This window comes from Tinamus guttatus, unplaced genomic scaffold (genome assembly GCF_059628265.1).
Source record: "Tinamus guttatus ecotype Peru unplaced genomic scaffold, ASM5962826v1 Tinamus_guttatus_pri_ptg000138l, whole genome shotgun sequence".
Taxonomy (NCBI): domain Eukaryota; kingdom Metazoa; phylum Chordata; class Aves; order Tinamiformes; family Tinamidae; genus Tinamus; species Tinamus guttatus.
Window position 1 is genome coordinate 5,216,883 of NW_028288672.1, and position 16,022 is coordinate 5,232,904.

The window sequence follows — 16,022 nt, forward strand, 5'->3', positions numbered from 1 at the left end:
TCTCATCCAACCTCTTGCTCAGAGCAGAGGAAGGTTCAAAGATATATCAGGTTGTTCAGTGTTGCTTTCTTCTTATCTATCCTCATTATGAATTTTTTCATTCTGCCCAGTACAATCAACTTGCATATGTTTTCACATAATTGGTCTGGACATATATATTCTATGTAGATTAGATGTTTTAATTTCCTACTTAAGCCAACAGTAACGGAGAGGGTACCTGAGATGTTTGGCTATCTAGTGGCTTAAAGCCCACTCTGGTTACATAAACTCCTCATGAGGAAAGGCAGGGGGAGAAAGTCATAAGGAGGGAGACATCTAGACTTGGTTTATGATGAACACTTATCTTATCACCCTACTGTTAATAAAGTCACTAAAACAATAAAGGCCAAGATTTATTTTTAACTTGCTTTACTGGCCTGCTTTAGCAATGGCTAAAGGTGGTAGTTTAGGAAAATATTAATCAGAGCAAACTATTTAAAGTCAAACCCATTTTTTGTCAGTTTCTGCAGGAAAGCTCAACTACTAGTTACCAGTCATGAAGATTCTTAGATATCTCCTGGTCTATCGAAGGTTCCTGCTCATTATCCTTACCCCGCTGCTTTTACTTCCACTACCACTTATCATCAGAACCAAAGTAAGTGACCTGGTGCAAAAGGTAATTCTTTTACACTTGTATGTCAAGTGCAAGTTTTCTGGTTTCTTCAGAATGACTTCAGTATATTTGCATTGTGGGATTTTCTTGGGGGTCAACTTAGAGTTTTTTCATAAAAAAAGTATAGCAGAGAAGTTTTAGCGTGAATTCCAGTGCTGATTGCATTGAGTCCTGAACATGTTTTATTACTTATTTATAAAATATTTTTGACATTTAATATTGGTATTTAAATGTACAGATCATCCAGACTACCCTGCAAATACTGTCCTTACTATAATGTTCTGGCTGTTTTTAAGGAGCTCTGTATGTTTCACGGTGGCAATGGAAGAAGAAAAAAATAGGAAGAAAGATTCAATTACCTTGTTATTTTACCACACATAAAGAAAATTTCTTATTTCTAAGGAAAGGAGAGGTTTTGAAACAGAAGAGAGTTTCTCTTCTTTCTCATAGAAAAAAAAAGTGTCATCTGGTGATCTGTTTGGAGAATGGAAACAGCAAAGAAAAAGAATTGCATTTCTACCTTGAATTAAGATTATACAGGGAATAGGGAAGACATACAACGACTTTGCTCCACAAAGTAAAAGACAATTCTGAGACACTGCACAAGTTCTGCAGCAGAGCATGCGTCTCCCATCAGATTCACAGAGCTCTGTTTACACCATGACCCTGGGACACTGTAAGGAATGTGATTTCTCTTTTCTTCTCTCCTCTTCCTGTCTCCTGTAGCAAGCATAAAGGATAGATTCCAGTTTTAAAGCCAGGCACTCTAAAATCAAAAGTGGTAGACTTCTCATCTTTTCCCACACTCTCATGACTTTTTTGTCCCCGTACATTGTCTACTTCAAACTTTCAGAAGAAATTTAGAAAATTTTCCAAGTTGTCTGACAGGAGTATTTTTATGCATATGCAATATGCATGGGTATTTATAGATTTATATATGATTATTTGTAACTAACTTTAATTACACAGTAGAAATAAGGATTTATATTGAATACTGCTGTTTCACATAAAAACAACAAAGCAACTTTGCACCCTGAGATGAAACTAAACTTGTACCTTGTGGAGTAATGCTATTACTGTGGATAGTGCCCTCCTAGATCCTGTCACATAGAATCACAAAATCACAGATTGGTTGAGGTTGGAAAGGACCTCTAGAGATCGTCTAGTTCAACCCCCCTTCTCCAGCAGGGTCACCTAGAGCACGTGGCACAGGGTGGCATCCAGGCAGGTTTGGAGGATCTCCAGAGAAGGAGACTCCACAACCTCTCTGGGCAGCCTGTTCCAGGGCTCTGTCACCCTCACAGTAAAGAAGTTCTTCCTCACATGGAGATGGAACTTCCTGTGTTTTAACTTGTACCCATTACCCCTTGTCCTTTCATTAGCCACCACCGAAAATCAAGATATTTATTAAAAGTTACTATTAATGCCCATGAAAATATTTTACCACGAGCTATAAAGTGACTGTGTGAGTTAAAAACAAAAAAAGTTTAATCCTGTACTCATAACTAAACTACTTTATATTACATTTGCCCTATAGAAGAGGCACCATTTGCTCAAGGAAAAAAATGTTTTCAGACCCAAAGCTGTGAATACAACAGAAGACAAAAATAGTCGTTACTTAAGTTATGAACATTCTTTTGATTCTGTCAGCATCAATTTCAAGGTTGTAGTTAATTTTTCATAATTTCCTGAAAATCAGGCATGCAGCAGCAGTGCTCACAGCCTCAGCAGCCTTGTTCCCCTGAAGGCTAAGGCTGACCTGCCTTCCTCCCCCAGTGTCCAGGAGAGCTAGACAGTAGCAATGGAGGTCTTAAAGTATCCAGTTGGTCTTCAGTGATCCTTAAAATTTTCTAGCAACAAGTTTTTCAGTTATCATCTTTGTATAGTTCAATCACAAATCTGTCTCAAGTAGCTATGGGTGCATATGAAAACATAGTGTTCTTTTCCACCACAGCTGACCCAAATGGTTTCCTGAGCTGCAGTCTCTGATGCTAGAAGTCAAAGTCTCATCCTTCTCATTTCTGTACATTGCTGACCTGTTCCTCAGCTCTGAGAAAAGTAAAATACCTTTTGAGGGTTTCAGCTTTATTCTCTGCAAAAACAACTGTTGCTAATGTTTCCCTACAACTCAGAATCTTTTCTGTACAGACCAATATATTTGCATTGCATTCCCAATCTACCTACTGCCTGGCTAAAATGCAAAGGAGAGGACTTCCCTGGGGGTGAGCTGCGAGCTCATGAAACTTCAGTAGGACTGGGCATGGAGCATAGCCACTACAGATAAAATTTCCATAGCTGATAACAGCATAGTTCTAAAGGACTTTGCTGCTATTTCAGAATGTACATAGCTTAGTTATATTTAGCATAGCAAGATTTTTACAGTAGCAAAAGCTACAATCATACCATAAATGTCCTAAAAAATTTCAGATTCTCCAAAGCAGTTTGCAATTGCCAGAGTATCTACAATCAAACAAATAAAAACTTTAAACTTTCACCTGACAAGAACCATATTCTTATTGACTTCTCCTTCAGAATAAACTCGATTGTTTTGATTGTGGCCTTCCCTCTCCACCCCTCTCCACCCCCCCCAGAAAAAACCTGAATGATTGAAAACTATGGAAAACTGCTGTCCGAACAGTAAAATTCAGTAAAAACACAAGAAAGAAAAAAGATATGTAATGGCTAGAAAGAAGTTTTAGACATGATCTTAGGCAACCTTCAAAGAGAATTGTTCTGGGATTTTCACTTCTAGTTTAGTACTGCTGTTAAATTCTTAGAATTTGAAAATACAAAAAATTTAGACTTTCTGCACTACACATATTATCTGAATTCCATGTATCATATAGCTCCACAGTCTCCTCAACTGATCTGTAATTGCTTTTCTTTTGAATTTGTCCTTTATTTGTGATTACTGAAGAGCATTTTGCAAAAAAATGCCCCACCCTCAACAGCACCAAAGAAAACCTTTAAAATGATATATTAATCTGAAGTGAAATAGTGATCTCTCCCAGACTTGATATGATTTTATGTAAAATATCTCTGAAAAACATTAGCTATTGTGTTCATTACAAAGCCGTTGACTCCAAGACTGTTCAAAGGATCAACAGTTAAAGCAAGTGTATTTAGCAGGAATATCTGCCAGTTCCTCTGCACTTTTGAACTGCTGTAATGCATCATGATGTTTTTTTCAGGGGCAATGGAATCCTTTCTGTGCTAACTCTTTTGTGCCTGAAGTTAGGAACCAATTCAGCAAGAATTTGTTTAAATTGAAATATTCACCAAGTAATCAAGAGGACTGGATTGCCTCTTTTTTTCAGTTCAGAGAGTTAAAGAAGTTTTGAAGTATGAGCTTTGTTTCTTTGTACATCATGGATCTAATTTTCCAAATATATAGATTAGACTGTGTATTATTTTTTCCTGTAACAGTGTTTTCCCTGGAAGCCAGTTCTTACCGCTTCCCTAGGTTTCATAGAACGTTACAGAGTACTAATGTTTAAAGTAGTTCAATCTGCGACTTGATAGTAAAATAAAGATTTTAAAAGTTATTGTGATACAACATGATCTGTATATTTTAAGTCAGGTTTCTAAATTTCAATTACACAGAAGCAATTTACAAATAGATACTTATAGAGCAGAGAACTTCTAGTTCTAGAGAACTTACAGACATAGGAACAGAGTCAAAATACCCAACAATTTTCAAGATGGCTTATGTTAAGTTTATCAGATATTGTTTTGTCTGATAGCAAGGGATAGAAAACAAATATCCAAGAAATTCCCTCTGCTTCCTAGCAAATGCAGGACAGCTTAATTTTTCTTTACTCAAAATAAATTCTGCTGGCATTCAATAATTCCTTTGACAATTCCAAGTTGATATAAACAGTTATATATTTTTTTCCTAGTGTTTCTCTTTGTCACAAATGAGTATGATAACACATGAAAGTCCAGGTCAAGGTCTTGTTTCTCAGTTAGACTGCATTTACACCACCTGTTACAGATCCAGTAATCTGTCAGATTTTTAAGTCGGTAGGATTCAGATGAGTTGAATACTTTCTAAATTGTACTTGAATTGGCACTATCAGATTGCTTCATCCACATCCAAAGCTTTTCAAATAATAAATATTAACTATGGTTCACCGACTTGGGTTGGACACTGTCATTTTATAATCAAAGATTCACAGCCCCATTTTATTAAACTCCTCTCCTACTAGAATCCATTTCTGTTGTTGTTGAGTAGCTTCGTTCCCTAGTGAGTGACACTACATTTTCTAAACCACTTTGTTCAAGTGAAGAAATATAAATTGAAGCTATGCAAAACTGGTTTCTATGATTCTTCAGCAAACTAGGTTCACTCAATCTCACAGCAAAGTCAGTCTTTCAGACCACATCTCACCAGAGTCTGATTTTAGCTGCAGCTTCTTTCTGTTGTTCCTTCTTCATCCTTTTCTGGTGTGTTTCTTATCAGCATCATGGTGGCTTCATTCTACAGGCAGATTTGCACTAAATTTTTGTTTTCCAGGATTCTGAATAGATGATACTCACTAAAATTGTAAACTTCAGAAAACAATTTAGAACAACTGCATGTTTTGTCGGTTTTGGACTGTGCCGTCTCTATTAGATGAAATACTTACTGACATTGTTGAGATAATTTCATTGGTCACAGAAGAGCCAATTATTGCTTGCACCTTCTTCAAGACTTCTAAAGGTTTGCTTGCAGGTGCAGAATGTTTGCAATTCATGCTAATTCAAGGTCAGAGAATGCCCCAGAATGACCAGAATGATTAATTGTGCTTGAAAAAGTAGCTGCCCTTTTCTTTCATAAGCATTAGAGTTTAAATAATAATATGCAATATAAATTTTCCATTTTAAAGAAAAAAAAGCTTTTGAACTATTTACAGAATATGTCTCAAATTATAGGAACATTATGACTAGCAGACAGTAAGTATTGTATATCTAAATTCCTAGATTCATACCAGGTGAAGGGAATTTCTCTATTGACCTGGGTGGACTTTTTGCAGATATTTTTATATATATATATATATTTATATATATTATTTTTTCTGGATGATCCAGTCATGTCTATATTGATGTCTTGTATATTCTAGGAAGCAGAATGTGCATACACGCTGTTTGTAGTTGCCATCTTTTGGCTCACAGAAGCTTTGCCCCTGGGTGTTTCAGCTTTGCTCCCTGCCTTTATGTTCCCATTGTTTGGAATAATGTCATCTAAGCAGGTAACCTTTTCTTCTTCTCAATTGTATCATAGTTTTCAATGATAAATCACAGAATCTCCAGAGAAAGAGCTGCATAGCACTGAAACTTCATAGGTTAATCCAAGTATTTGCTGAGTATTGATCACAGCAGGCTGGTCTCAGAGTTGCTCACATGTTTTGTTCTTACTTAGATTTTACTTTTGCTGTATTATCATTCAGTTTTTAGATGCCACTGAGTGGGGAAACACCAATCATATATAAAGTATCCTTAGTGTTATTAAGGCACGCTAAAGGGATCTTTAGTATGTCAGAATCTGCAAAATTCTGAGCATCCACCTTAGAGAGATGACAACATCACAGACTATCCTATTTTGAATTTCTACTGTTAAAGTTGGATGACTACTGTAATCCCACCTCCCTCCAAAAAAAAAAAACCAACTGTTATTGATGATTTAGTTTATATATGAGGCATGACAGACGATCTTCAGTTATTTATACCATAAGTCTTTTTTTTATTAATTTTAACTGTTATCTTTAGTGTAGTTTCTCTTCTATCAATTGTTAACTTACAATAATGAAATCAACAGTCTAAATTTAATCAAAAAAATTCTACATATGCATTACAGTGTATATAGATATTCAGAAGTGTATATATATGTATTCAACAATGCCAAGTGCAAGGTCCTGCACCTGGAGAGGAATAACCCCAGATGCCAGTACAGGCTGGGGACTGACCTTCTGGAGAGCAGCTCTGCAGAGAAAGACCTGGGTGTCATGGTGGGTGACAAGTTGACCATGAGGCAGCAGTGTGCCCTCATAACAGAGCACTGGAACAGGCTGCCCAGAGAGATTGTGGAGTCTCCTTCTCTGGAGATCTTCAAAACCCGCTTGGATGCAGTCCTGTGCCACGTGCTCTAGGTGACCCTGCGTGTGCAGGGGGGTTGGACTAGAGGACCTCTAGAGGTCCCTTCCAACCTTAAGCATTCTATGATTCTACGATATATATTAATTAAACTAGTAATGGCAAATACCGATAAAAAAGTCACTATTTAGTTAACAACAACCTTTTGTTTTTATTTCAGGTTGCATCTGCTTACTTTAGAGACTTTCATTTGCTATTAATTGGAGTGATTTGTTTGGCAGCAGCAATTGAAAAATGGAAGTTACACAAAAGAGTGGCTTTAAGAATGGTGATGCTGGTGGGTGTAAACCCTGCATGGTACGTGCTAAGTAATGTCTTGAAGGACAGTAACCCCTCTGGAAAGCTGGGTATACAAGAAATAACTGCCTCTTGTTTATTCTGTAGTAATCAAGCCTTTATTTGCTACTGATAAATAAATAAATAAGGTGCATGTGTGAAAAGGTTTGACTGATCAGTAGGTGATACTTTGCTATTTTGCTGAAATCCTAATTATAAGACTGAAAGCTGTCTGCAAGGATTCTGCTCATAATAAACATCCTTCTGAAGAGAGAAGGTGACAAAACTGTGAATGTAAGGTTTCTATTTCTTATCAATTGTTAGTCTATTAAATAACCACTGCCTACAGCTGAAAATCCATACTATGGTTATTATTAGTCTGTATTTCAGCACTGTTTGCAAAATCCCAGACATATACTAAGTATAGAACAAGAATTCACAATATAAAGTGAGAGAAAGGAAATACAAAATATGGTAGGGAAGGATTTTTTTTTCTATATGGGAAGAAAGAAAATATCAAATGAATAGGAACTTCTGCAGCTGAATGAAGTGTTGAAAAAATAAAATCACGCACACTTTACTGACTCGGTATCAGTATGTATCTTATGTAGCCAAAACGCTTTTCTTTGCTTCCTTAGAAAGTTTACAGCAGAGCAGCTTCATCTGTCAGCACATCAGTAAGGCTGCAGACAAGATCTGGAGTACGTTTGGCTTTCCAGAATACAAACTCTTTTGAGTTCTTCAGAAGCAAAAAGCGATGGGAACTAAAAAAAATCAGAAAAAAAAAAAAAAAAAGCCGAGACCTAAATAATCAGAAGCATCTTGCATGATCTAGCTAATGACACCTTTTGGAAATAGTGAATTATTTCAACTTCTTAGAGCGCCATCAGGCCTAATTTTAAATATATCGTATACATTTTTCCCCCTACCTCTTTCAATAGCTTTTATCTTTCATTCTTGACAAAAAGTTATTATATTCAATTGTCTTCCCTTACTTTTAGCTGTATTTGTGAGCCATGCAGGATTAGTTATTTCAATTTTTCTTTCTTGATCAATCTTGAGTGCCTATCATTTAGTTGAATTCTTGTAAATGAGAACATTAGTGAATGGTGCTAAGATGAGCACTGCTGGGCAGCTTGCAGTGGAGATGCAGAAAACTACAGTCAGCTGCTGAAGATATGTAAAGCAATCCCACAGACAATTCTGAAGCCCAGAGGAGACGGTATCCCTCTTATCTCAGCTCTGACAAATTTTTTGATTATCATAAGAAGCTGATAAGATTGTGATAAGATGATCTGTAAAGGAGAGGATCCTCCCACCTCTCAGCATCTGCTGCTCATTATCTGCAGACCCACTGCAAAGTGATGCAAAGTGTTTGTGTGTAGTTCCTTGACAGAAGGAATCCACAGCCAGCCTTTGCATGTTGGAACCACCTCCATCCCAAGGCAGAGATTGTATCATTAGGAGATTTCTGAAGTAGAGGAATATCCGCAGTGGTGGAGATAGATACAATAATCTCCAATCATTTGATCTGTATGGTCTAATCTGAGGTTTGCAGGGATTTCATAGCAAGGGAAGAGGAATATGCCTATTCCAACCCACAAAGCCTAGAATGAGTAATAAAGATTTTATTGCGCATGACAGAGCAAAGAGTGATCTTACAGTTGAGTGTAAATGAAGTTATCCTGCAAGATTCCATGCAGAATATATATACCCATATATATTTAATAACACTGCAGGGAAAATAATCCAGGCTAAACAGGTTAAGTTTTATTACTATATTTTCAATCAATTTTTGAACCACTCATTAGAGGATACTGCGGTATTTTAATGATCCCTTGAATATCAGTCTATGAAATGTTGCAAACACATGATGAGTAATTTTGAAATAGATGTTAACAAATGTCTTAATTTGCTTTATTTGTTTTATTATACTGAAATAATACTCATCCACAATGTAGATATTTATATTCAGTGTACGTAGCCTGACCAGTCTTTTCTACATTGAAATTTCTTCCAAAAATCCAATTTATCCTCAATTCCCAGCTGAGTAGCTCAACCAAAACTGAGTTAAGTTTTTTGATTATTTTATTGATGACTGTGTGCTTAATCAGGTGCACCATTTGCAGATTTGCAGTTCATTTCATCATTAGGCCATTAGAAATGCACAAAAATAAGGACAGGCCATTGGGGTGTTGGACTTCTGTGTACCTATTGTGAAAAAAATGGTTTGAAATGCCATCACTAGATGATAGTGAAAGTCAGCCAGCAGCTCCTTAAGTACAATGCGTTCATACAAAAATATTGTTTGAAATACTGACTAATCCTTACAGTTTGTGCAAGTATTATATCTAGAAGTTAGCCTAAGAGCTTTGAAAATTGCATGAAAGACTTTTCAGAAATGAAATGTACTGTGGTCTCTTCTCTCACTGCTGTTGTCTCTCTGCAGTGATGCATGCCAGGTGTTTAATGACTATCAACACTTCGTGACAAGCAGTCAATAAAAATGCACTCATTTGAAAAATATTCTCATTTACAACTCCAATATATGCATTACAAATGATAGTGCGTTCCATAATCTAAATGTAACCTGTCTACATTTACCTGATGTTACACAGAAAAATTGCCTTTTTAGTGTAAAACTAGAGTGACTCCAGTAAAGTTGATGCAATTCAACAATATTTTGTTGAAAAATATTGATGTCATATTTTGTGGTAAACTTAGCATAAGTTGTGCCAACACCGTGCTGAGTCTTTATAATGGCCTTCACTTTTTTGTTTAACAGGAAATATGAAATTCACTGAAGCACAAATAAACTCCAATTCTATCTTGGGGCACTGATTAAGAGCTAAGTTAAGTGCCACCTATTGAATTGCTAATATTTCTTCCTACAACACCTTCGCTATTATCCAAAGGACTGACAGCCAAAGTAATAAGTCCAGACTTTTAGGCTATCTTGCACAGTACAGCAAGATTAATAGCATTCGGCAATATAGCTATTTTAACTTTTCTTTGAACTTGTGACATGCATGGTGATATTTATCCAGCTGAAGATTGTTCAAAGACTGTAAATAACCATTATTTCTTCTGTTGCAATTTATAATAATGTATTTGACCCTTAAAATTCTAAAAGATAATAATTTCTGTGTCTTTGATCAAGATCATTTTAATTCACAAACTTCCCCTAAGGTCAATTACAAGCACTAAACATTTAGTGCTTTCTACATTATATCCTTCTGTAGAAAAAAAAAAACATTTGGAATAAATGTGAGGGAATATTGTAACAGTAATGGGTTCTCTTTTTCTCCTTGTAGGCTTACTCTGGGTTTCATGATTAGCTGTAGCTTCCTGTCTATGTGGCTCAGCAACACCTCTGCTGCCGCTATGGTGATGCCAATTGTAGAGGCGGTAGCTCAGCAGATCATCACGGCTGAATCCGAAGTAGATGCGCTGGAGATGTCTTGTTCCAATGGCTCCACCAACCCAGGACTGGAGCTTGATGGTAGGCATCTGTTGCAGTTCCTACATTCCCCCATTCCACAGCAAGGTAAAGACCACACGAAATGAGGATGCCTGGAAGTGCCTCCACCATCACGTATTTCATGGTGAGGCCTTACTTGGAAAACTGAACCGGTTCAGGATACGGCAGTTTTATGAGAGCAGGGAAGAGGCTGACTTGTTCAGCCCAATAAAATTAAGCTGAAAGGAAATAAGACTGCAGGCTATAAATACACCAGATGTTAAACATTAGTGAGGGAGCTCTTTAAGCTTTAGGATAATGTTGGAAGAATAAATGAATCTCAAAAGGACTCTAAATTAGGAAAAGGTTCCTAATCAGAAGAAGATTGAGATTCTGGGGCAACAGCAATAGCGGAGGAGTATCACAGATTCCTAGAATGGTTAACGTTGGAAGGGGTCTCTAGAGATCATCTAGTTCAATCACCCTGCTCCAGCAGGGTCACCTAGAGCACGTGGCACAGGGTGGCATCCAAGCGGGTTTTGAAGATCTCCAGAGAAGGAGACTCCACAACCTCTCTGGGCGGCCTGTTCCAGGGCTCTGTCACCCTCACAGGAAAGAATTTCTTCCTCATATGGAGATTAAACTTCCAGAGCCTGGTCCCATCCTCCCTATATTCACCCCTCAGGAACTTGAACATGTTAATCAAATCTCTTCTCAGCCTTCTCTTCTCCAGACTATACAGGTCCAGCTCGCTTAGCCTTTCAGCAGGCACAGTGTAGCTGTTTTTAAAACTGGCTATTAAAAATCTATAAGTGAGATGATAGGAAGCAATTGAATGGATTAGGATATACTCATGGAAAAGTTTCTTTCTTGCACCTCTAAATCCTTACCTGTCTTTCAACTGATGTGTTCCAGAAAACATTATGGAATGTGAAACCAATGAATGGAAAGAGAAAACAAAAGAAGCCAATGGGTAACAATTATTCATTTCTTAACATCTGTTTGAAGAATTCATCTAAATGAAATACCACTTAATAGATATCTTTATTTTTCCAGATATGACAAAGGTATGGGTAATACTGTGTGCACAATAGAAAATGAAAAGAAAGAAGAAAATGAAAAGGTAATTGTCATTTTTAATGCATCTAATGTGTATTTTAGTTTTAACCTAACTCTCATAAAACACCTAATATAGTGCTGCTAGCGATGAAGTTCAATGTAAGATATTTATGTCTATTATATATTTGTATACAAGAAGTTTATTTCATTATTTCATTAGTGCTTTTGTGCTTCAAATTTATTTTATGTAAATTAAACCTACTTCACCTGAGGGCAAACAGTGGATATCAGGTTTTCCTGGAATTTGAAATACCTATAGACTGAATTTCTCAGGATTTTGTCAATGTTATTCTCGAGCAGTTATGTCAGAGTACGGAGGGAATGGGAGGAAGGGAGTTCCTGTGTACAGACTGAGAAAACTTAGGCAAAGGACTCCAGGATTTGGCTCTCCTTTCTTTCCCTTCACAAGTTTAATTGTAATAGCAAACCAAAACATACTGCAGATGGTAATATTGTCAGAACATTGTTTGATTGTGAAATTTTGGGACGCTCCTGAATTTTGTGCTTGATGATTAGCCCCTATAACATGTTAATCAGTGTATATTCTTACTGAGCAGAACCTATCGCCTGCTGAAACAGGAAGAAAAAGCAGAGAGGACAAATACAATGGGATTTTCAAAGTGATGTGCTTATGTATTGCTTATTCGGCTACCATTGGAGGGTGGACCACACTCACAGGAACATCGACTAATTTGATTTTTGCTGAGCAATTCAATACGTAAGAGACTATATTAAATAATTTGTATGCTCTTTTATCCAGAATTTTGAATGTTCTTTCTTGTGCTCTCACGTGGTTCCTCTGAAATGCATGAGGAACTTTACCTGTTGATTTGATGGTATTTGGTTCTATTACTTTCTTTTTGTTTGTTGTTGTTGTTGAAGACATACAATGAAATTGTATGGTTGTATTTGACTTACAGTGGGAAAGGTTAGACATGGTTATTTGAAATATGAAAAATGATCATTTATGTCTTGCATATTTTAGCTAGGTAGTAGTACTTTACTCTTTGAATAACTACATAGTAAAAGATGAGCCTACCTGAAGAGGAAGACATTACTTACCAAGAATATGAAAAACACTATCTGGCTTTAAAGGAGTGTTGCACATTTCTAAGTACAGCAGGAGCTGAGTTCTGATTTCCCTTTAGTTCCAGTGTGGCTTTAATAGCACCACTTCATCTTCCAGATACTACCTGACAAGTCCTTAAGCAATATTGATGATCAGATTTATTTGTGTTCAAATATTTCTAAAGGACTAGTATGATTTGTAAGTGTGAGGAATATTATCTCTGACTGCCACCTGCATTTTGTAAAAACTGGCAGCACTGAGAGTCCTTGCAGTAAGAAATCCATCATAATTTAGATTTTAAAACAGCAGTCGGGTCATCAGGTATAGTTCTAACTAAAGTATCTTTCTCCCGTAAACTTAATATTATTCTTTCTTTGGGGTCACCACCCACTTTCCCAAATGCAGTTTTGGGGAGAAGAGTGAGATGGACTGGTTCATTCTAGGAAGCCTAGGAAGGAATTAGAGAACTGGGGGGCTCAGCCTCAGCATATCTGAGAAGAGCTTTGTGGTTGCTTTAAATTGTGCTAACTCACATTTAAAGCTACTCTGAGTTCCTATCAGTATCAGAATCAGAGAGGTGGCAAGACAGATTACAAGACCTTTTTTTCCCACACCTGCCCAATCCATTAAAATCAACAAGTAATTTAATGCTGTTTTTTCACAATATTTATAGCGGTTTTAATATAGTATTTTAAATTCTAATGTATATAAATGGATATTTGAATTTTATCTACATTATTTGACAGTCCTGAAATGCCTGTTTCATTTCTAACAACCATTGTAGAGTTTAGAAATGTTAATGAAAAAAAAAAAAGAGAGAGAGAAAGATTTGCTGGAAGGGAAGAGGAAAATATTTTTTTGGTCTGTCAGCTTCTGTAGCAGGCAGACAGGTCCACCTAGCAAAAAGTGTCTTTACTCGCACATGCACTTTCAGTACACGTTTGTTCAATGCATTAATCAAAGAAAAAACAAATCACTTCAAACCTATTTGAAACACTGTATTCAGTGAAACAGTTTGTTCTGTACTAAAACATTCTGTAATATTCCTTTTTTTCCCTATATCAAACTATTTTGAAATGAAAATTAGAAGATTTCTTTCCAAAGCTTTTTGAAAAAAAAAAGAGAGAGATCTTGCTGGTTTTGTTTTTTTCTTCTGCAAGTTTACTCATTGCCAAAAATATTTGCGCTCAAATTTTTAAATAGAACAAAAAAATACAATCCATTTATTCTTTACCTACTATTTTGTAATGCAGGCAGCAAAACAGATTGGAAGACCATTTACTGATAGATTTTTTTCTACTGCTGTTCAATGAGTGGTTCAAATTTGGCTCCAACATGGTGATGAAGAGTAGTGAAGTGGTTCTGTAGACCAGCCTGTGTTAAGAAAAGATCTGATCCAGGTTACTATTCCAGCAGAGCATAGAGAAATTATAGCAGAGATTCCTCACTACTGGGACCAAAGAACTCCACAGACCAGACTGAAACTATAATTTTTTCCTTCTAAGGCTTAAAAAGACCTTTTAAATTCTGTTGCAGTTCCTTCAGTTCTTCTGCATTATGTACAGAAAATGTTATACTTTTAACGCATAACTACAGAACTTTCATCAGGCTTCATATTCAGGTGCCTAAAAGAATTCAAAACTGCTCAATGATAGCTCATTTGCTCATTTACCTGAAGTCTTAGGAAACTTGAAGAACAGGCTTGCAGCTGTTTTTTCATTTTGTCTTAGATGTTAACAATCTCTTCAAGAATGCATGCACAAATTGTTTTTCTCTGCTTGAAGGTTCACCTTCTACTATAGGAGCATGGGGCATACTTGGAGCACTTTGTGTATAACCCGATTTTGCATCCAGCCATCTTGACAGAACCACTGAACCTAATCCTTAATTTGAGAAGTCTCAACAACCTAGCTGTGCAAATATTTTGAAGTGTTTCGTTTCCCTTCTCCATGGAGGTCTTAAATCTGTTTATGTCCTATTTGGAGTGGTAATTTACCTGTTAGCATGACTTGAATACGTTTGTGGTCTACTTTCACGCATGATAAACATTGGACGGGGAGATAATTTGGCAAGACAACAGTATATATCTAGCATATTCTTGGTTTACCACTCACAGCAGGGTAGTTGAAATGTCACTGCAAGGTTCCAGACTCATCATAGCTTCCTGGTTTTAACAAAATAATAGATTTTAAACTGGTTTTAGCAAGCTGGAATTGGTTTACTGTCTCCTTCCTCCGTTCATTTATCACGTAAAGAGCTAGATAGCACCTTCTTTTTCACCTTGGAGCCTGAGAGTAATTCAGCACGTTGTTGAGTTAGGACACATGGTTAAGCCATGTTTCACAGGCTAAAAGAAAACAGTGGAAATCTTGATGCAATTAAGACAATATTAGGCAAAATTAGGACATTGAGCTTCTAGAGAGGGTCCAATGGAGAGCCAAGAAGATGACTAAGGGAGTGGAGCATTTGTCATATGAGGAAAGACTAAGCAAGCTGGGCCTGTGTAGTCTGGAGAAGAGAAGGCTGAGAGGAGATTTGATTAACATGTTCAAGTACCTGAGGGGTGATCGTAGGAAGGATGAGGCCAGGCTCTTCTCTGTGGTGGCCAGTGATAGGATGAGGGTAATGGGTGGAAGTTGAAACACAGGAAGTTCCACCTCTGTATAAGAACGAACTTCTTTCCTGTGAGGGTGACAGAGCCTTGGAACAGGCTGCCCTGAGAGGTTGTGGAGTCTCCTTCTCTGCAGATCTTCCAGACCTGCCTGGGTGCTGCCCTGTGCCCCGTGCTCTAGGTGTCCCTGCTGGAGCAGGGGGGTTTGACTAGATGACCTCTAGAGGTCCCTTTCAACCTCAGCCATTCTGTGATTCTGTAATGCTAAGCCAGCTACGCCCTACCAGTGACACCAAACTTCCATACAGGCTCCTTGGTAAAGCAGAACTGTTACCAGTCCTCCCAGGGTCTCTCTACTCAGCCACCTTTTACTGCATGCAAAGAGAGACTGCAAGCTGGGGCAGACATAGTATATGCTAACAGATCCAGAAGACACGAGAAGGCTAACCATCAGTTTGCTTGCCATCTGCCTTAAGATACCTGCAAGCCTATACTGGCCAGGGAGGTGTCACTGAGGATGAGGAAGTTTGGCTTTCACTGTTCCCTGGACCAGATTATCAGTGGAGTCTCCTTCTGATTCTCTACTTTTTTTTTTTTTTTATAAAGGATTTTATACCTTTTGTGTTGGTTTTCCTCTTGGATCCCTGAGGCTGCTATCAATCACCAATCTAACTTCCACAATTTTATTTTCTTACCTGTCATA

General features: G+C 37.2%; 1 protein-coding gene across 1 annotated transcript in view; it reads left to right on the forward strand.

Moving 5' to 3' along the window:
• Window positions 1-535: 535 nt before the first annotated feature.
• Window positions 536-16,022, forward strand: part of SLC13A1 (solute carrier family 13 member 1) — a 30,405-nt gene continuing 14,918 nt past the window's right edge. The window contains exons 1-7 of the mRNA XM_088521914.1: window positions 536-655; window positions 5,755-5,883; window positions 6,945-7,081; window positions 10,375-10,562; window positions 11,436-11,493; window positions 11,577-11,643; window positions 12,197-12,357. Of these exons, the coding sequence (XP_088378040.1) occupies window positions 536-655; window positions 5,755-5,883; window positions 6,945-7,081; window positions 10,375-10,562; window positions 11,436-11,493; window positions 11,577-11,643; window positions 12,197-12,357 (860 nt within the window). The remainder of the gene's footprint in view (window positions 656-5,754; window positions 5,884-6,944; window positions 7,082-10,374; window positions 10,563-11,435; window positions 11,494-11,576; window positions 11,644-12,196; window positions 12,358-16,022) is intronic.